At 53.5% G+C, this 19,919-nt stretch overlaps 1 protein-coding gene across 2 annotated transcripts in view; it reads right to left on the minus strand.

Moving 5' to 3' along the window:
- Positions 1-19,919, minus strand: part of SORL1 (sortilin related receptor 1) — a 51,095-nt gene that overhangs the window by 16,672 nt on the left and 14,504 nt on the right. Inside the window, exons 8-33 of one of the 2 annotated variants that reach the window (XM_038161533.1) lie at positions 19,327-19,496; positions 18,607-18,799; positions 18,266-18,383; positions 17,711-17,784; positions 16,036-16,124; positions 15,739-15,917; positions 14,603-14,789; positions 13,473-13,601; positions 13,161-13,246; positions 11,418-11,590; positions 11,114-11,245; positions 10,893-10,984; positions 10,022-10,268; positions 9,455-9,593; positions 8,427-8,600; positions 8,172-8,285; positions 7,027-7,149; positions 6,519-6,638; positions 4,220-4,342; positions 3,897-4,004; positions 2,925-3,056; positions 2,484-2,615; positions 1,725-1,859; positions 1,300-1,455; positions 786-935; positions 273-401 (exon numbers count right to left, since the gene is read on the minus strand). In XM_038161533.1, the coding sequence (XP_038017461.1) occupies positions 273-401; positions 786-935; positions 1,300-1,455; positions 1,725-1,859; positions 2,484-2,615; positions 2,925-3,056; positions 3,897-4,004; positions 4,220-4,342; positions 6,519-6,638; positions 7,027-7,149; positions 8,172-8,285; positions 8,427-8,600; positions 9,455-9,593; positions 10,022-10,268; positions 10,893-10,984; positions 11,114-11,245; positions 11,418-11,590; positions 13,161-13,246; positions 13,473-13,601; positions 14,603-14,789; positions 15,739-15,917; positions 16,036-16,124; positions 17,711-17,784; positions 18,266-18,383; positions 18,607-18,799; positions 19,327-19,496 (3,604 nt within the window). Of the gene's footprint in view, positions 1-272; positions 402-785; positions 936-1,299; positions 1,456-1,724; positions 1,860-2,483; positions 2,616-2,924; positions 3,057-3,896; positions 4,005-4,219; positions 4,346-6,518; positions 6,639-7,026; positions 7,150-8,171; positions 8,286-8,426; positions 8,601-9,454; positions 9,594-10,021; positions 10,269-10,892; positions 10,985-11,113; positions 11,246-11,417; positions 11,591-13,160; positions 13,247-13,472; positions 13,602-14,602; positions 14,790-15,738; positions 15,918-16,035; positions 16,125-17,710; positions 17,785-18,265; positions 18,384-18,606; positions 18,800-19,326; positions 19,497-19,919 lie in introns of both variants that reach the window. The other variant, XM_038161531.1, reaches the window with a different exon arrangement.

Here is a 19,919-nt window from a genome sequence, read left to right on the forward strand (position 1 = left end):
TGGGCTGTGTAAAATAGCCAGCTTTGCTCCTATCCATCCTAAAATGAATTTTTTTCCCTGTGTCAGAGCCTGCTGGAAGACAAATTGTCAGTGCAGAAGCGGCTGGGAAGTTTGTCCCAGCTGGTGATAAATGGGTGAGGAGGCAGCTTGGACAACTGAGCAGAGGCAGATAAATCAAGGATGCTGGGAGGGAAGGGTCACACATCCAGGAGAGCACGTCTGTGTGCTGACAGGGAGCAGGGAGTGAGGGATGGGAGAGGGCTGCTGCTCACCTGTGCAGTTCCTCTCATCACTGCTGTCGGAGCAGTCCAGGTAGCCATCACAGCGCTCTGTCAGCAGGATGCAGGCCTCCCCATCCTCACACCTGAAGCCACTGGGGCACGACAGGCTGCTCGGGGTAGCTGAAAGAGGCAGAACAGTTCAGGACTCCAGGCAGGGAAGTTCCCTCGGCAGCACTGGAATGTCTGCAGGTGGCTGCATGTCAGGGATGGAGCTCAGGCTGATGTGTCAGACACTGGGGTGTCTCCTTCTGGCTGCACCTTCAGAATAACCCAGAGCTCATCCCATGGAAAACAACAACTGCACTTCTAATGGGAATAGCACCCCTTGGGCTTTTTATCCTTTTTAAATTTTTTTCTGTAAAAGATTTCTGTTTTCTGTAAAGATTTTTTTTTCCTGCAGTGATTTCCCCAGCAATCAAAGCCTCCTCAGAGGCTTCCCTGCCCTCACAAGGAGCTTCCCAAGGGGAAAGCTCTAGGGGTGACCCTGTCCCTGCCCACACTCACGGCAGTTCCTCTCGTCGGTGCCGTCCTGGCAGTCCCTCACTCCATCACACCTCTTCCAGTTGGGAATGCACTTGTGCAGCTGCTGGCACTCGAACTCGAAGCGGCTGCAGCGCCCCGGGAGCGCCGGGGACGTGGCTGTCACGTTGGCCCCTGCACACACACAGACACAGGCAGGAGAGCACCAGGGCTGGCACCGCCACCAGCAGGGAGCAGCTGCTGTCCCCAGGTCCCGACTCCACTAGATGGCAATCTCCTTCCATCCAGCAGGTGATGGGGATGACGCCTTAGCCATCCTCTCTCCTGACTGCAGAGGGCTGGAAAAGCCTCTGCTCTGCAGGGATGTGCAGCTCTGGAGCACTGTCCTGGCTGGTGGCAGTGGCGGAGGGTGACCCCAGCGCCAGGGGACATTTTACACCACAAACGAACCCCGCAACCTGGCCAGGCTCCAAAAGGCCAGAACTCCTTGCAGATGTGAGCTGGGAGAAGGGAAGGGGTGAGGGAGAGGAGAGCTTACTTGGGGTGGGACAGGCCTCTTCGTCAGAGCCGTCAGAGCAGTCCTTGTAGCCGTCACACACCCAGCTGTTCATGATGCAGGCGCCGCTGTTGCAGCGGAAATGGTTGGGCAGGCACGTCGGGGGGATCAGCGTGGTAATGGGATGAACTGGAGATCCTAAAAATACACCAGGAGAGCTGACCTGAGCTCCCTGCTCCCGTGTAAGCTCCCTGCTGGCCGAGGGGGAGGCAGGTGAGGCATCACAAACCCGCTGGTTTCGCCTGCATTGAGTCTGCAATCAGGATATCCAAAAATACAGAGTAAAAGGACGCATGAAAGTGCCCACTCATGGGGCATTTTTGGAGCCGTGGGGGCTGTGGGAAGGCAGAGTGAGCTTTCAGCACGTCCCTGTCATGTCTGCCAGAGCCTCAGCAGCGTGTCCTTACCCTCACAGTCCCTCTCATCAGACCAGTCCCCGCAGTCGTTCTCCTCGTCGCACTTCCAGCGGTTGGGGATGCAGTGCCCGTTCCCACACTGGAACTGGTAGTACCTGGAGCAGTTTGGAGCTTCTGTCGGGTTTTCTGGCAAGGAGAGGAGGGTCCCGTGAGCCACAGGGGCACCTCAGCAGCCCTCAGCACAGCTCAGAGGTGGGAGCACCTCAGAGAGCATCACCTGAGCAGCGCAAGCACATTCCTTCCTCTTCATCCCCAGCATTCCCATTCCTCCCAGCCCTCCCTCTGTCACCACCACTGCTGTCTGTTCTTCATGGCCAGACGCCACCCCTGATCTCAGAACCAGAGCAGAATCCACCAGAGCATGGCAGAAATGGAGGAGCAAACCCTGCAGCTCCGAAACGAGGATGCGGCTGCCTCGCCTGGCTGGGCACAGCTCCTACAGCCACCCAGGGAACAGTGGTAAATATTGGGTTTGGCTGCAAACTGCCTGTCTGCTCGGGGCTGGGAGTCTGTGCAGTAAATATGGTCACAGAGGAGTTAGTCAAGCACAAGATGTGCCAGGTTTTCTGCGTGCTTCACTTCACCTGCCTGCAGTAGGAGGGAAATGACACCAATCTCCAGGTAGGACAGGCTGTGATGTGCTACACTGACACACACAAGTGAGAACGTGAGGAAGACACTGCTCCATGCTCCTGAAATCCAAAGGAAGCTGGAGCTGCAGTGGCAGGAGGCCCTGGGGGTGCTGCTCACCACAGTTTGCTTCGTCAGAGTAGTCACCACAGTCATCCATGCCGTCACACTTCCACACCAGGCTGATGCACACCCCATTCTGGCACTGGAAGCTGAACTGGTCACAGGTCCGGTGGAACTCGGGGTCCTGGGCTGCAGGGAGAGGTTTGGTGTAAAGCTCAAGGGCTTCAGGAAAGCTTGAGCAGGAAGGAGCACCCTCAGGGCAAGCACGGATTTCTAAGCAGGTCTAGAGCCACCTCTTAGGAGAGCTGGCAGCTTCCTGGTAGCCTGGGTGTCCCCACGGCTCTGTTTCTGTGCTGCACCCATCCCTCCCCTGGCAGAGGTGCCCAGTGTGACACTTACAGCACCCAGCATAGCTGGCATCCCTGGGAGCCTGAACTAGCTCTGTTTCCATGCTGTGGCCACCCCTCCCCTGGCAGAGGTGCCCAGTGTGACACTTACAGCACCCAGCATAGCTGGCATCCTCGTCGGAGCCGTCGCGGCACTGGATGATGCCGTCGCACACCATGGAGTGGAACAAGCACTGCTGCCGGTTCTTGCACACGAAATCCATGTAGCGGGTGCACAGGGGCTCTGCAGGGATGGGGGGCAGGACAGGAGGACAGGGGTGGCACCTCTGCTGTCCTTGCAGACAGCAGTGTCACCCGCTGGGGTCTGTGCAGGCCTGAGCGCAGCGGGCGGATTCTGGGGACTTACAGAGAGTTCCCGAGACAAAACGGTTTGAGCTGCGTCCCTGCACGGGCTGCCCTCACCAAATCACCCCTCAGGCTGGGCACAGGCACCAGGAGGGGTTTGGTCACCTCCCTGGCAGTGTCCCCCAGTGTGTGCCTTTTGCTGACCCGCCGATTCCGCAGGGAGCCCGTGACTGCACGCTCAGGCTTCCCCGTTATCTCCCAGGGCTTTACTCCCAGGGGAGTAAAGCGGAGTAAAGTGGCTTTACAGTCATTTCTGGCTTGGGCAGAGCAGAAAAAAAATGCAGCTTTGCTTTTTTGCCTGCAGAAAGCTGGTTCAGACAGTAGCTAATATGCTTAAACCACATGTTTTAGATTTTCTGGATAAAATAAGACAAAAACCTGATGGTTTTGCTTTCAAAGGAAGGTGAGTTGAAGAAAGACATGTAACCTTACGACCTGCAAGGCTTCTGAAGGACCTGCAGTTTATATCAATCCATCTCAGCAGATCATAGTTTCTTTCCAAAGACCATTTCTTTAAAAACCTCAAATGCTCTGAAGGTAACAATGTCAAAGTAACCTCATTCAACCTAATCTGCATCAAATGCTTACTAAGTACCGCTAACCACAAACAAATTTTGCCAGTTTGTCTCACTATCAGTGATCAAACTGCTAACACAGCAAGGCACTTCAGCTCATTAATGCTGCCAGCCCCCAGAGCTCCCCTGAGCCCGGTACCCACCACAGTGCTGCTCGTCCGAGGCGTCGGAGCAGTCGTTGACGCCATCACAGTGTTTGCTGGTGGGGATGCAGGTGCCATTGGGGCACTGGAAGCCGTTGCACTTCTTCTCTGAAATGCAGAATTGGGTGGATGTTGTGCGCTTTTCGGGGTTTTGCTAAAGCTGTTTTAATTAGCTAAAAAAAGCCACGGTTGCCTCCACACCGTGATTGCTTTTGGAGGGGTGGGGGTTCTCCCCTGAGTTTGCTGCTGGTTTAGCTCAGTGGGTGTGCAGAAATCCCTCCCACCCGTGGCACAGCCCCACGCACACACAGAGCACACGTTACCACAGGTGGCAGGGTCCTCATCAGAGCCGTCCTGGCAGTCGGCGTCGCCGTCACACGCCCAGCGCTGCGGGATGCAGTGGCCGTTGTGGCACTGGAAGCTGGAGGCCTCACAGGTGTGATAAACTGCTGAAACCAGGGCAGGGGGACACCTGAGTGTGGGCTGTCACCGTGTCCCTGCTGAGCTGAGAGTATCAGGCCACACAATCCCACCCTGCTCCTTCCCCCGCCCCAGGATCTCCCACCAGGGCAGGTCCCAGCTGCACAAGCAACCACCCCATGGAGCCCAGGCAGGAGAATTCCTCGAGTCCCGGTTTTCCATGGTCTTCCCCTCTCTGTGCCATTCTTGCTCACAAGCCTGCTGTGCCTCAGGGACGGCTTTTGCAGGGTTGAGCTCTCCCAAAGCTCTCCCCAAAGCCGGCAGCCTCTCTCCCTTTGATCTCAGTCCTTGGGGAGCATGGGCAGAGGTGACAGCGGCGGCATCGTGCCAGAGATGGTGAGAAATGCCACCAAGATCAAGCAAGGCTTGGCAGAGCTGCAGAGTCCCCCGTGCAGGGCAGGACAGAGTCAGAGAGAGCTTTTAATTAAGGCAAACAAGGCTCTTCTATGTTGCCAAAGCAAACAAGAAATACGATTCTCCCTGGGGGTTTTCCTTAGGCTCCTGTCAGGAAAATATCTGCCTGTGGGGTATCTGGGTTGCAGCCTGGTTTGTGTTGTCACTTCAGAGACAAATCCTGCTCCTCAAGCAGGAGAGCACTCGGAGTTATTGAGAAAAGCAACGTTCAACTTAATTAAATGGCATGATCCTGAGTTTTAGGTTAGAGAGTGACATGCGCTCGCAGATATTTCGAAATAGTGCAATCTGGTGGCAGTAATATTCTATTAGGTATTCAGCATGAAATGTAATTATTTTAGATAAGAGCAATAATTGCAGCCCGGTGAAGTCAGACGGAATGTTCCTCAAATAATTGTGATCCTCTTAGATAATTCCAACTTGGGGCTTTACAAACCTGACACGCTTTTTGAAGTGGGTTCCTCTCCTGTAGTAATTCTCTCTGGAGAAACTCATACGAGAGATAAGTGATACCAATATAAATTAAACCTTCTTAGAAAGCCACACGCATGGAATACTAATGACCAGGATCAGCCCTGGGTGCTCCAGGCACAGCAAATGCCACGGAGGTGAGCAAAGAGGAGCTCAAAGACCTGAAAGGGATCTCTTAAATGCTCGTGCCAGAACCCCAGCACAGCAGCTGGTGCCACTCTCTTCCCCAAAGGCTCTGTGGCCAGCATTCCCAGATTCTGGCCCCTGCAGGCTCCTCATGCCATGGAAAGCCCTGCTTTTATCTTGAAATATCCCACGTATGGCTTGATAACTACAACCTTGTGCCTTTCACTGACAGACTGGTGCTCTGCCTACTCTGAGAAGTTTCTTCTCCTGCAAACACTGAGGTTTTTGGTTTGGTTGATAGCTTTGCTTGCTTGTTTCTAGTGGAAAAGGCCAGTGCACTGCTATCTGTTGTTTAATCTGATGAGAAAAAGGCTCTGTGTGGGTGTTAACCTCGGGAGGCTGCTGAGGAACATCACTGTGGTGGTGAGGAGGGTGGAGTGTTGTGACTTTCTGCTCCAAACACGCAGTGAGGCTGCACAGGAGGCATAAAGTAGGAGCAAGGTTATTTCTGCCAGCCAGGCTGCTTTAATACAAGTTGTAAGTTAAACCAGGAGTGGGTCTGCTATGTGGGACTTCCTGCTTGAGGCACCTTCTTTAGGTTTTCAAGCCCGTGGAGCAATGAGGCTGCCAGGGGAGAATTAAAACTCCAAACTAAACTTCCCGAACTAAACCTGCCTCTTCTTCAGATCAGCTAACTGTGGAGAAGCTGCAAAGAGCCAGCCTGTTTTCTGCACCTAATTAATGGCAAGGAAACCGAGTGAAAGCTGTGAAATGCTGCCAGTGCCCACCAGCCTGATTGCTGCCTGCCTGCAACACGGGAGCTCCTTTTGCAGGAGAACCCTTTGGCTGCTCAGCGGCCACAAAACCACTTCCCATTCCACAGAGCTTTGCCTGTGGGTGCAGTCTTGCAGGTAAAAAGCAAAGCTGGGTCACTGTGTGAGCATCTCAGAGCTGCCAGCAAATTCCCAGTGAACCTGGGGGAGAGAAATCCTTGGATTTGGAGCATCACATCACCCTAAGGTGCTCTAACAAGCAAGGAAACTGAGGCACGAGACACTGGCTAATGTCTCCCAGGCTGGAAGTAAAAAGTAGGAGCAGCAGGAGGTCCTTGAGCAACACCTGAGCACTCACCAGTGCAGTTTGCTTCGTCAGACCAGTCCCTGCAGTCGTTATCCCCGTCACACATCCAGGACAGACGGATGCACATCCCCGAGCTGCAGCTGAACTCATCATTCCTGCACTGGTGAGCTTCTGCAAACAAAATATTGGGCTTCAGGTCACGGCAATACCCAAGGAGCAGAGCAGGAAAGCTGGATAAGAGTGGCACAGAAGTCTCCCAGCTGGAACACGGCGAGGGGAAGGACCAGCACACGGCCTCGCTCTCTTCTCCTGCCCCTCACTCCCCAGTACACAATGGTGCTGTCCCTAATTCCCAAATACCCTGTAAATGCTGGTCCTGTCCCCCATTTCCCAGTCCCCAGTAAATGAGGAGGAGACAGCCTGGGTAAACAGGGGGATCTTCCCCTACATCACCCCTGAGCAGCACCCAGAGGAGGAGCAGCTCTGAGCAGCACAGAGAGCGCTGGAGAGCAGCTGCCCACCCGTGCCCGGGGCAGGAGGTCTGAGTGTGGGCACTCACCACAGTGACTTTCGTCGCTGTTGTCCCCACAGTCATCCTCCAGGTCACATTTGTAGGACAGGGGGATGCAGGTCCCCGAGCCCTGGCAGCGGAACTGGGTCTCGGTGTCGCACACGGTGGTTGCTGATGGAGACAGGAGGAGGAGCAGGAGGAGAAGGTGGTGGTTAGAAAATGGTTTCTGCATCCCGAGGGTGTGTACTGAGTGCAGGGAAGCGAAGGGACAGGGACAGAATCCTGCCAGCCCAACCTCAATTCCTGCTCTTGTACTTTAATGCCATTTTTAGGCACTCAATGTAAAGCAGAGCGCACAGGGGTCATTTTCTGTCTGGGGATCAGGACTGAAACTCCTGATGTCCACTCCCAAGCAAGAAGCCAAGGCTGTAGGGCTGTCTGCTCCCCACAAAGGGGACTGAAACCTCAGGTGCTGGGATGAGACAGGGCAGCCAAAGCTGGGGAGAAGCTGGCCATGAGTGTTGCTATCCAAGGCAGCATCTCTGTGCCAAGCTGGTGACCTCTCTCCAAGTAATGGAGAGGTTTTCCCACCCCTGGAGCCATTGAACTCAAACTTGGACTCTGCTGACTGGTACCTCAGCTTTGTCAGGGAAATAAGTTCTTTATTGGTACAAAATGGACATAAACAGCTTCTCTCCTGGTCCTCCAGTGATTCCTAACTTCAAACCCAGTCCTTTTTCCACAGTGCACTAATCCAAACCCTTCAGGCTGTGCAAAGCTGTGGAACATCTGCCCCTCCTGCACACACTGGCAGTTCCTACTTTGCTCCAAAAGGTGACCTCCATCTTTAATGTGTGAACTTGATTTATTATCTCAACAAGAGCCCGTGTCAGCACTGTCTGCTCTCTTTTCCTCATTGGCTGTGCCCTCAATTAACTTCAGAAGGCAATTAGTGCAAGAGTTGGCATCAGCCTCACCAAACTTTAGACCCTGACGCCTCATCTGGTCAAGGGGACTGGGACAAGACCCACCCAGTTTGCTCTGGGAGTTACCAAAGAGCTGAGTTGCACCCCCAGAGAGCCTCTTGCTCTCCCTGACTGTGAAAGGAGCGTGGAGCACCAGCTCAGCTGAGGTGCCACCACAGCAGACACCTGAGCCTGGCCAGGCCAAGGCCAGCAGGGCAGGACACTCACGGCAGTTCTTCTCGTCGCTCATGTCCCCGCAGTCATTGTCATTGTCACACTGCCAGATGCTGTTGATGCAGTTCCCGTTGGAGCACCTGTACTGGTTGGGCAGGCACGTGTTCTCTGGGGCAGGAGGGACAACAGACAGAGCTGGCGTGAGGCTGTGCTTCCAGAAATGGGCCAGAGGACAGGTCACGCCGACCTCTCGTGACGGCAGAAGCCACCTCAGCCCTGAGCAGCAGCAAGAGCCAGGCAGGACCTTACCTTCCTTTATGCAGGTGTTGTTCTTCATGGCGTAGCCGTGGGGACAGTCACACCTGAGCTCCCCGCTGGGCAGCACCGTGCTGGCCACCCCCTCGGGGCACTTGCAGCTGCGGCCGTTGTTGGACCTGGGCAGGCAGAGCAGGCTGCAGGGCTTGGTGATGCAGGCGTTCTGCCCTGGAGCAGGGCAGGAGGAAGGGGACAGTGTCAGGGCAGAGGCACAGGAGCCCCAGTGTCACCTGCCACCCCAAAACAGAGGCACGGGAGCCCCAGTGTCACCTGCCACCCCAAAACAGAGGCACGGGAGCCCCAGTGTCACCTGCCACCCCAAAACAGAGGCACGGGAGCCCCAGTGTCACCTGCCACCCCAAAACAGAGGCACGGGAGCCCCAGTGTCACCTGCTTTGGGTTCAGACCCCTTCAGGAGCCAGCTCTGCAGGCTGAGTGCTGAGGTCACCCCTAGGAATGCCCAGAGCCATCTCCAGGGAGTTTGAGGGCCTTTAAGGGGGAAAGATTGGCCTTTAAGGGACACAAATCATCTGAGTGGCATTGGAGGTCTGTCAAAGGATGTCAGTTACACCCCCAGAGTGCCTCTTGTCCCTCCAGTCTCCTGCAGAGACTGGTAGAGAGAGCCCCTCAGTGGTCTGGTACCCATCTGGAAATGGGGGCAAACAGCCCATGGGGTTCAGCACTGCCTTGGCACAACGCAGACAGATGATTAAAGGAAGACAAAGTTGGTGCAGCCCTGAAATCCTGCGGTTTTCTGGTCTATACAACACTTTGATGGAAAAGCCAGGATCGGACACAAACTATGAGGTACCACCACAGCCGAGTGCCCCATGAGCTCTCTCTCCTGGCAGCCAAAAGCAGAATATACCCCTCATGAAACTCATTCCTGAAAGCCTCAGGCCTTGCAGGAATGGGGATATATTTAGGATATGCAAGCCAGGATGGCCCAGTGGGCTGGGAACCTGTGGAAACGGGGGATGGACACATTTCTAAATCCCAGGGAGCACCATCTGCATCATTACCTGTTGTCTTTCCTCTGTAAAAGATTTTCATATCCATGATCCCATTCAGTCGGCCGACCAAGATCTCCATCCTGGAGCCGCTGGTTTTGGATGCTCTGAAAATACTCAGCTGTGACCAGTCGTTCCAGTAGATTTCATTCTGAAACACAGGCTTGGCTCTCAGTGTGAGCAGAGGCACCACCAGGGCCGTGCTCATCACTGCTACCTGCACTCATCACCCCAAATACTGGATGTGGGGGCACATGGAGAGTGAAAAGTGTCCCCAACCCAAGGGGGAGAGGAAGAGGAAGGCCTGAGGTGGGATTTGAGCAGGAATGAGAGTGACAGAGTGATCTGCTGAGTGGCAAACATTGCAGTGCAGCTGCTTGGGAATGTTGGTCCTGGATTGGACTGCACTTTGCTGCTCGTTTCAGGGATTTGTGGGAATGTTTCAGGGAAGCAGACACAAAGTGTCATGCCTGCTCCAAATCACATCCCTATCCTTCACATTCAGCGTGCTCCGTGCTCCTCCAGCACCAGCCTCAGAGCCTGCATGCTACGGAAAAAATGACAATGGGGAAAACAAACCTTAAATACAGCGATGGCATAGGGGTGAGGGAGGCTGTCCAGGATCACAGATCTCTGCATCCCATTGAAATCCACCCTCTCGATCCTGTCCATGTAGGCTTCAGTCCAGTAGATCCAGTGGTCATCCACAGAAATGCCGTTGGGCCACCGCACGCCCTCCGAGACGATGCAGCCGGCCAGCGACCCGTCCATGTCACTTCTGTAGATGCCAGCCCGGGAGTCCCCCCAGTCTGTCCAGAACATCAACCTGGCAGCAGGCACAGAGGTTACTCTAAATCCACACAGAGCAGCTCATCCAAAGGATCCGGGTTAGGAGAGGCAGAGGTTGGAATGCTTCGCATTCCGCGTCTCTTGCTCGACATGCCTTTGAACAGGGAACTCTGCAATTCTAATGAACACCACCAGCAGATTTATGAGCAGCACAGAGGCTTTTGAGCTGCAAGCTCTGTGGTGGGAGTGCAGCCGCAGGTTCCCTTGCCATGAACTGCTTTGGTTTTTCAGAGCTCACATTTGAGGCCAAACCCCAAAAAGATTTAACTCGGATTTGGCTCTTGAATTCGAGCACAGCTCAGTTTCTCACGCATCACTGCAGCTTTCCCCACTGACCAGACCAGTTTTACGGGCAGGAAAAGTTATTTACTAATGGGTATGTATGGGCAGGAAGGAATTAACAGTTGGTGATCTGTGCTCTGAGGGGCTGGTGCCTTAGTTGGGGATGCAGTGGTGACAGTGGGCTCCACAGGGCAGGACTGTGCTGTGCCTGTCCCCAGTTTCACCTCACCAAGCTGTCCTCCCTGAGGAGGAGGTGGTGAAGGAGCAGCAGTTTCCCTGGGGGATAGCAGGGAAATACTTGTGGTGTTTCCTTTCTTACCCATCTCGGGGAACCAGAGCCAGAGCTCGGGGTCGCTCCAGTATCGAGGAGTTGAGGACGGTGAGTCTCAGGTCTCCATCTGGATTGGCAACCTAGACCCAAAAGCAAAGCCAGGACGGGTGTGTTTGCTACTGGCACTGCTTGAAGTGACACAAAATCTGTGACAGGCAATTATTGCTCCTTAATAAATTATGCACTGCCACGGGTGGGCAGAGCTGTACCTCGATTTTGGGAATCCCAGCGTTGACCCAGTAGAGCAGCTGGCTGAGAGGTTCAAAAGCCAAAGCTTCCACCGTTTCCAACCCAGTGCTTATGATTATTTCCTGCCCAGAGCTGCCGTTGAGACAGAGACGCTGGGGAAAAAAATAAAAATAATCAGAATAAAAGACGAGGAACTGCCTGAAGCCTGAAGGTCAGGTGACAGACAGCGCGGAGGGGAGGAGTACCAGGACAAACATTTGCATTCAGGGTGTGGGTGCAACACCCGGGTGGCAAGGAGGTGATGCCTCCCTGCTCCCGGCTCACCTGGATGATGTCCAGAGTGACATCAGCCCAGTAGAGGCAGTTGTGCTCGTAGTCAAAATCCAGGGCCACGGCCCCCCTGAGCCCGGCCAGGGGCAGCTCCTCGCTGACACCTGAGGCCAGGTCGTAGCGGTGGATGGAGTAGCGGGTGGCGTAGAGAATGAACTCGTTCTCCTCTGCAACAACAGGGCCTTATTTAGTGGCCTAAAGTAGCGGCCTCGTTCTTGGCTACTCGAAGGGCAAAAGAAAGAAAATAGCAGGTGTTTTTCACCCCTGGTTTTAGCACCTCCGGGAGGGAAAGAGCTTTTGTCTCAGTGGGATTAGGTTAATGGGAATGTGGTAATAGCCTCACATGGGGCTGGGCACACACTGTGGGCATTGTCTGGTCCAGGAGGAGGAGGAGGAGGCACAGAACCTGCCCTGACCCCTTTCTTCCCACTATAGTGCTGCCAATAAGAAACAAAATACTGATCTCCTCTTCCTCAAAAAAACCACCCAACATTAAAAAGAGTGGGAGTGATGCAATTCTGCAAGTCCTTAGGGACACTGGCCCCCAGGAAATGTCCCAGAGTGGGTTTTGTTTCCCAGTGGAGCCGAATCCAGGTAATGGGATCCTGGTCCAGGACAAAGTCTCGTGGGCATTATCCCACCACCAGTCAAGTCCAATAATGCTATTAATGAGCAGAGCTAATGTCAGTAAGTGACTCTGGCTGTGCATCCCTAATGAGATTATAGGCAGATATGAAACAGATACTGTACATGAAAGTGTTACCATGGAGCGAGCCAGCGCGGATCCCCAGACGATCTCTGGGAACACAGCACTTCAAAGGCCGGCCCGGTGGGGACAGCAGGTTTACTTTGCAACCAGCAGGGCCCTTCTCAGCATGCCCAACACAGCTCTCCAAATAGCTCAAGAGGGCTCAGAGGGGTGAATAACGTGTCAGGAGTAAAGCTGAGTGCAGAGCTGGCAGGAGTCCCAGCACAGGGGATGCTTCCCCGTGCTGTTCTGCACCTGGAATATCTTTGGAGCACTGAAAAATTTTAGGGCAGTGCACGGGAACCTGCTGCTGGTGGGTCTGGCTGCTCTGCTCAGCTCCCCAGCCCTTCCACGAGCCCCTGCCCTGCCTGAGGCTCTGGAGCTGCAGCAAGCAGCAATGCTGATCACGCAGCTCGTGACGGCAGATTAAATTAAAGCTCTAATGAGCAGAATGCAAATAACTCCGGCAGCACAGGGGCACGGGACTGCTACAGTGCCTTGTACGTTCCAGAGGGAGAAATAAGGATGGAGGGGTGAATTCTAGCAGGCACAGGTGTGAGGGATGAAGGTCTGCCCTGGTCTGGCCCCAAAGGGCCATCATTTAGCTGCACATGCTGGCTGTCTCAGGGTGGGACCTTCCCAAGGGGACCTTCCCAAGGATGGGGGTGTCTTTGATCTAATTCTTGTCTTTCTGGTTGGGTTCAAGCCAGCTACAGCGAGGACGTGACCAGGATGAAGGGGTTCCAGCTTGCAGCCTGCCCCTGAGGGCTTCAGAGGGCTCTGCACTGTGGGCAGACACTGCTCCTGAGCAGGACCCTCAGAAGCTCTGGCCACAGGACAGGAGAGGGCGATTTGTAACCCACCCAGGCTCCTGTGTCACAGGTTTTGTCTGAGAGCCCTCTGGGACTCTGTGCCTGGTCCCTCAGGCACCAGTCAAAGGCTTTATGAATGGAGCCCTTGTGCCCAGAGCAGCTCCTGCACACACTCACCCGCCAGCGGGCACGGCACCAGCTCCCCCTCCAGCCGCGACTCGATGTCTCCACCCATGCAAGTGTCCCCAGAGATCTTTCTGTAGCTGCAACACACAGAGCCAGGCAGTTTATTCCATGGAAAAACTGTGAACAAACCACCCTGTGCAGCCAGAGTAAGCTGTGGTGTTTAATTGCCGTGTATGTCCTAACATGCCGTTTGTTTGCTGCCACTCTTGTGGGTTTTGTGGTTGTTTGGGGTTTTTTTAATCACCAGTAAGATAAATTCCAGCACTTGGAGTATCGGGTTGCCCTCCCAAGTACAGCACATACCCTCGAGTCTTCCTGTAGGTTGAGCCAACAGGGCACGGGACTGGTGGGTCATAGGGTTTCCCAGCAAACTCAGGGTCAGGGACACAAACTTCTAAGGACAAGTCATCGCTCAGTTTGAAGCCAAAATCACTGCAAGGAGAAGAAAGATGTAGGGAGGGACAGGGAAAAGCAAAAAAATGCAGCCATGCTACACCATGAGTCTATTTTTGCAAAGAATTTTTAAGAACCCAAAGTGACCCTTCATTTATTATCAGTATTTAGCTGCACAGAACATCTCCCAGCCAGACAGGATGTTTCAAGAACACTTTGCAAATCAGCTTTGCCAGTGGCTGGGCAGGCTGGGGAAGGTGAGGCAGCGAGGCAGAGCTGAGCCAGTGTGCTCTGCAAAGCTGGCTGCAAGCCCCAGTGCTGCTGCTGAGCTGGCTCGGGTCACTGCTCTGTCTCTTGGCTGGTCCTGCTGGCAAAATGGGAGCCACAGTGCGGCTGTTCTTTGGAAAACGCTGTGGGGGAGAGAGGTTTTGTCAGTGGGATTTTGTAGGGAGCCCAGGGCTGAATTCTGAGGCAGGCTCCCACCAGCCCTGCTCTCAGCCTGCTCGTGGTGAGCCAGACTTGGTCTCAGCATCAGAAAGGAGCAGTCTGGTGTGAGCTCCACTGAAAGCCCAGTCGCTGAAAAAGCAGCTCCCTTTCTAACCCCAAACCTTTGCATCAGTTTGCCAGACCGTGTTTCCTGATCCTGAATGCAGTGTCAGGATTGTGGGAATGGCAGTCAAAGGGCAATAGCAGGGCCAGCTGCACCCCTGTGGCTAGAGAATCACAAAGATTTTTAGTGGATCTCTGTCTGTGATGGGAAATTATCCATTCTCCTTTGGAAGGTGATGGATTAACAATACTTCCCTTTTCCACGGAACTTTTCAGAGGCTCCCAAAAGGCTCTAAAGACATTAATTAAGTCTCATGCCCTGTTATTATTGAAAGGATGTTTTCAGTCTGTTTAGTTTCCTCTCTGCTATAAAATGAAGCAGTGACATTCCGAGCTACATAAATTGGATGTTTGTTCACTCGGAGCGATTGGTCACAGATACTTATCTTGGATTTACAATCCAGACTAGAAGAAATTAATTGGTATTTTACCATTCAAAGTCCTCCCTCGTACAAGAGCAGTTGGAGACCATGACAGGCCTGTCAAAGTCTTCCCCATTGAAGCAGGTCGCATGAGGAGTCCTCCTTTTGAAAACGGTTTTGTGCCCCAGCAAACATTCATTGCCTCGCTCGTCCGAGGGTGACCACAGCTTGTAGTCATTCTCTGTGCAAGGGACCCCTGAGAGGAGAAACAAGGTTGGGGTGCAGAAAGGTGGAGCGTTTGCAGCACCCCAGGTTTAAGGACAGAGAGATGCTGATGTCCCTGGGTAGCCAGGAGTGCCAGGCGTGCTGGCATCCAGCCCCACACCACAGGAATGCCTCTTCTCCCCGGCAACCACTGACAGAACGAGAGGACACAGCCTTAAACTGTGCCAGAGGAAGTTTAGGTTGGACACCAGGGAAAAATTCTTCACTGAGAGAGGGATTGGGCACTGGAATCACCTGCCCAGGGAGGGGATGGAGTCACCATCCCTGGAGGTGTTCAAAACAAGACTGGACGTGGCACTCGTGCCATGGTTTAGTTGATGAGGACGTGTTGGGTCTTTTCCAACCAAAGGTCTTTTCCCACCTGGTTCATTCTGTGATTCCCTCCCCTCTCCACCCTCCCCTGGCACAAAACCTCCCCCAAAGAGCGAGGCCCCAGCCCTGTCCCACAGGGAAGGCGAGGCAAGGAGAGCTCCAGCTGGGAGCGTGCGGCGGCACGCGGTGACAGGAGGGAACAGGCAGCTCCGTGGCAGTGACAGGGAATCTGAATGAAGTCGTTCTGGTTACCAAACAGATTTGTTCCCAACAAAATGTCAAGGGAATCGGTGATAAATTTTAGTCAAGCAAATTCCTCTGCTGGGTTTAACTGCGCTTTGATTAAAATGCTGCCTCGCAATCAAAGCTGAAATGGGTTATAAAACATTCATAGGCACAAGCCTTCAGAAGGAATTTTTTTTTTTCTCTTTTCCTTTTCAACAAATTCCTCAGTGAGGAGGGAAGGAATACAGGGAGAGCACAGGGCACACGAGTGCCTTCAGCAGCTGTGTCCATGTGGACATGAGACACAGGACAGGGCATGAGGAGATGCCCTCTCTCCTACCTGCAGAGCCACCCCAGAGATGGCTCTGCCCCCATCCCCTTACCCAGCACGTCAGTGGTGTTGATCTGCAGGATCAGCCAGCTGTGGCCATTCTCCTTGTAGGAGCCAAAGATGGTGAATATGGTGCTCTTCTCGCCGGGCTCGGTCAGGAGGCCGTACACGAACACCGGCTTCTCCGAGAACGTGAACACCTTCCAGGTTTCCCCTTCGTTTGTGCTGTACCTGCACAGAAAAGAAGATTGGGAGAGATGCCAGGGCCATGTCCTGGTGTCCTGCTGCAGGGCGCTCTCTGCCATCCCCAGCCAAGCAGCAGAAGCAGTCCCTGTGCCCTGACACTCACTTGAGCTGGTCGGTCTCGGTGCCTTGGGCGATGGCCACCAGAATTCCACCGTGGTCACCCCAGGTGTAGTAGTGGGGTCCAGACAGTGCCTGCAAGAGAGACAGTGCTGAGGGGAGATCAGAGCTGTGCTGAATGAAGGGAAGTGGCTTTGTCAGAAACTCTGCCTGAGCCAAGCTAATGCTTCAGCCTTGGCCAAATCAAGTGCCTGGAGGCACCAGAGATTCAAGTGTTTGTGGGACACCATCTGCAGGTGAGACTAGCCAGCCCATTTCCCCTAAGGGATGTGTGTAAAAGCTGCCCTGAGCCCTGGGCTCTGCTCCTCCTGTGCTCTATGCAGGGAAAGATCAGTGGAAGAAGCACCATGACACAAAACCAGAGTCCTTCTCTTCTCCCGTTTGTCACCTCTGTGAGGCTTTCCTGACACCCAGCAGTGACTTGTGGCCATCCCAGAACTGCAGAGAAGTTGGTTCTCAGGCTGTGGAAGGTCTTGTGAATGTTCAGAGAGAAGTGGGGCCATGGCAAGCAGAAACAGGCCCTGGAGACAATTCATCCATGGCAAGAAGCTTGGATCTCATGCTCACCAGCTCACAATCAGCTTTGCTTTCCCATCCAGGGAGCCCAGAGCACCCAGGGATGAAAACAAGGAGCGTGTCCATGCCAGACCCTGCTCACAGGACGTGCTGACACACTTGGGGATATTCTTACACGGGGCACTGAATGCATTGTTCCTTTCTTCTCTGGGCTGTGAAATCACCCCAGTGATCTGCAGAGCCTCCCAGCCTGCTGCTGGCCAAAGCTGAGCAGGAGGAGCTGTGGTGCTGCTTCTCAGCCCCAGTGCTGGGTCATTCTGCACCTCTGCTCATGATACAAAGATCAGCCAGAAACTTTGGATCAACACTTCCTCAGAATGTTCTAACTGCACTCCAAGGCAAACCTCTGGAGCTTGGCACCTGAAAGTCTGTGGTTGTGGATACCCTGTCCCATCTGTCAGCTCCTGCCTGGCTGCAGGGTCCACACAGCTGCTCTGCAGCTGGGTTTTGGAGCCAGGAGCAGCCTCTGAACCACCTTTGGCATCAGCCAGACCTGTGGCGTGTCCCCAGCCCCAGTGCAGCTGCCCAGACCTCACCCCGACCGTGCAGAACTCGCGGGGGGAGAAGGAGGCTGCTCAGCTCCCAGGATTAAATAGCTTGCAGATGTTGGAATACCACATTACACTGGCTGCAGAGTGCACAGGCACACCACAAACACTGCCACAGACCAGAGCATCCACTCAGTAAACAGCAGCAGACTCCCCATAAACCGAAGGCAGTGTCCCATTTCACTGGAAGAAGCCAGAGCCTCTCCAAACTCTCTCACACACAAAGTCCTGGCTGTCAGTCCCATCTCAAACACACCCAATGCCCCGTGCTGAGGACAAGTCCTGCCAGGTGTAAAGGGAAAACAGAGGAGGGAGCTCTCCTGTGTCTGAATCCACCATCCACACCAGAGGTTCATCTCCAACCAACCCACGCCTGGTTCTTCATCTAAAAACCTTTTCTGTTTTAAGGCATTGAGCACCTTCCAGCTCCTGGATTCATGTGAAATCCCCTTTAAAGTAACTCATCAAATTTCTGCTAAAATCCATCCTGTTCCCCCACCACACTGGCCAATCTGGCAGGTGTAAGAGCAGCCTTACCTCTCTCCACCTTGCTCCAGCACTGCTCGAGACATAAACATTGGTTTTCCTTGCCATGTTCTTGCCAACAGAGCCTGGGAGAATGGGAGAAATCATCCTTCATGAGGAATGCAAAGTGATTGCTTAAAAGGAAGCCAGACACCTCCAAACTATTTTTATCTGTGATTGAGGAGATGATTTTTCACACTATAAATTAATCCCTTCAAAAGCAAATATTTCAAGGACTATTTCAAGTTTTAAAGCAGATGGGGGAAAAACCCATGGCTACAAACATGATTAAACAAAATGTGTGCTTTCTTCAGTAACGGAGCGAGACAAACAGGAATTTCTGAATCTTAAAGAAGCCCTTCGTGAGGATCAGGAAAGAGGATCAGAACAGATCAGGTTTCTCACATCTCTGTGCTGCAGTGAAATGTTCATTCTGTAATTACTGTATGGGGACTGCAGCAGAGAAAGGACAGCAAAATGCACCATTTAATTGCATTTTATAACCTGCTTGTACAAACTAAATACTGCCTGGCAACAACACCCCCCAAGCCAAGGGAAAAGCAGTACCAGTGGCAATGATCAGTCCTGGCGCCGACTCCTTGGAGAGAATGGGCATCCTGCGCAGCTGGAAATTCAGCAGCTGGCTCAGGCGCTGGGCCAGGTGGAGAGAGCAGCCCTGGGACAACTGGGAAAGCAGAACAGTGGATTAACATCCATCCCTCATGCTGTCTAGTCCAGCCCTCTCTGCTTGGAAAGGCAAGGAGGGACTCCTTCGTGGTGGCATTGCTGTTTCAACCTCTTTTCATAGAGTGAAAACACCTCCAAGATCACCAAGCCCACCACTAATAAACCACATCCCCAAATGCCATTTTTGGGGGTCTTCTCCCTGTCCCAGTGCCCCGTGGTACCTGGCAGTCGATGTGCTCCCCATAACGGGTCTGTGTGGGGGGCTGGAGCAGCTCCCAGGTGCCGCCCTTGTCGAAGGTGATGACGGAGCGCATGTTCTCCTCGCTGAAGGAGCCATTGATCAGCGTGGCGATGTAGACGCCCCGCACGCCTTCCACACGGTGGAAATCAGCAAAGGGCTCGTTGGCAAAGTACCTGTGGGGTCGGAAAAATGGAAATTGAACCCCTTCCCATAAGTCTGGGGATGTGGGGCATTGACAAAGGTAACGCGTTGCTCCGGCACAGCCAGAAATCGCGGATTTTGGTCGATGTTCTCATTCGCTGTGGGGTGAGTCCTTGTGGTAATCACAAATCCTCTTGAACAGACAGAGACAGCTCTCTCCCAGGATTGCCCTGGGAAGCTGTGAGAAAGCTCAGAGAAAAGAATGATAAGCAATTCTTATCTCCACTTGGCTGCACGTGTTGTTGTGCACATGGAATGCCGTTATGGGGATTTTTTTACCAAAGGTGGTTTCTTAATCGGACAGTGGATGGTGTTTGGAGGGATTGGCCAATTAGGTCAAAGCTGTATCAGACTGTCAGTAAGGGTTACGGGCTTTTAAATGAGTATAGTATAGTATAATATAGTATAATAGAATAAAGCAATTGATCAGCCTTCTGCAGTCATGGAGTCAATGCTAATTATTCCCCGTTCAGGGGACCATTGCTAAGTCCTGTCTTACCTGACCAAGGTGTCACTGCCAGCTCCCCCTGGGCTGTAGTAGAGCACATTTTCTAGAGACAGGGAGAACTTCAGGCCCTCAGCCTCTGAGATGTAGAGGTTGGTGCGGTTGTTGTCGTGGCTGACACACACAAACACCTGGTCCTCCGAGGCATCAGCAATGTAATATTCCTTTGGGACACAAAGAACAGGCTTTGTGTGTGTGTGTGTGCACACAGGGAGGGTTTACACACAGGCTGGTTTGGGTTTCCTCTTAGCTTGCTTCCACCTTTTTGTATTTTTTCCACTCAGCAGGTGGGAAATCTCCACTTTGCTTTTTCTGTTGTGTTCCCCCCACAGTGATTGCCGTCCTGCGCCCTGCAAAGCCCCCTGGAGCAGCACGGTCACCAAGCCCCATGTGTGCTGGATCTCTGGACCCCTCTGAGGCTGGGAGGGCACCCCACTGCTCTGCCAAGCACCAAAACTTGCTTCTCATGCCTTCCTTCATCCCCACCAGCCTGGGGACACCCCAGCACGTCTGGTTCATGCATCACGGACCCTTTGCAAGCCCTGGTGGTGCCCTGGGCTTCCTCAGCCTGCAAGAATTGGATGCTC

The sequence above is a fragment of the Motacilla alba genome, chromosome 24 (assembly GCF_015832195.1).
Source record: "Motacilla alba alba isolate MOTALB_02 chromosome 24, Motacilla_alba_V1.0_pri, whole genome shotgun sequence".
In the NCBI taxonomy this organism is placed as follows: Eukaryota; Metazoa; Chordata; class Aves; order Passeriformes; family Motacillidae; genus Motacilla; species Motacilla alba.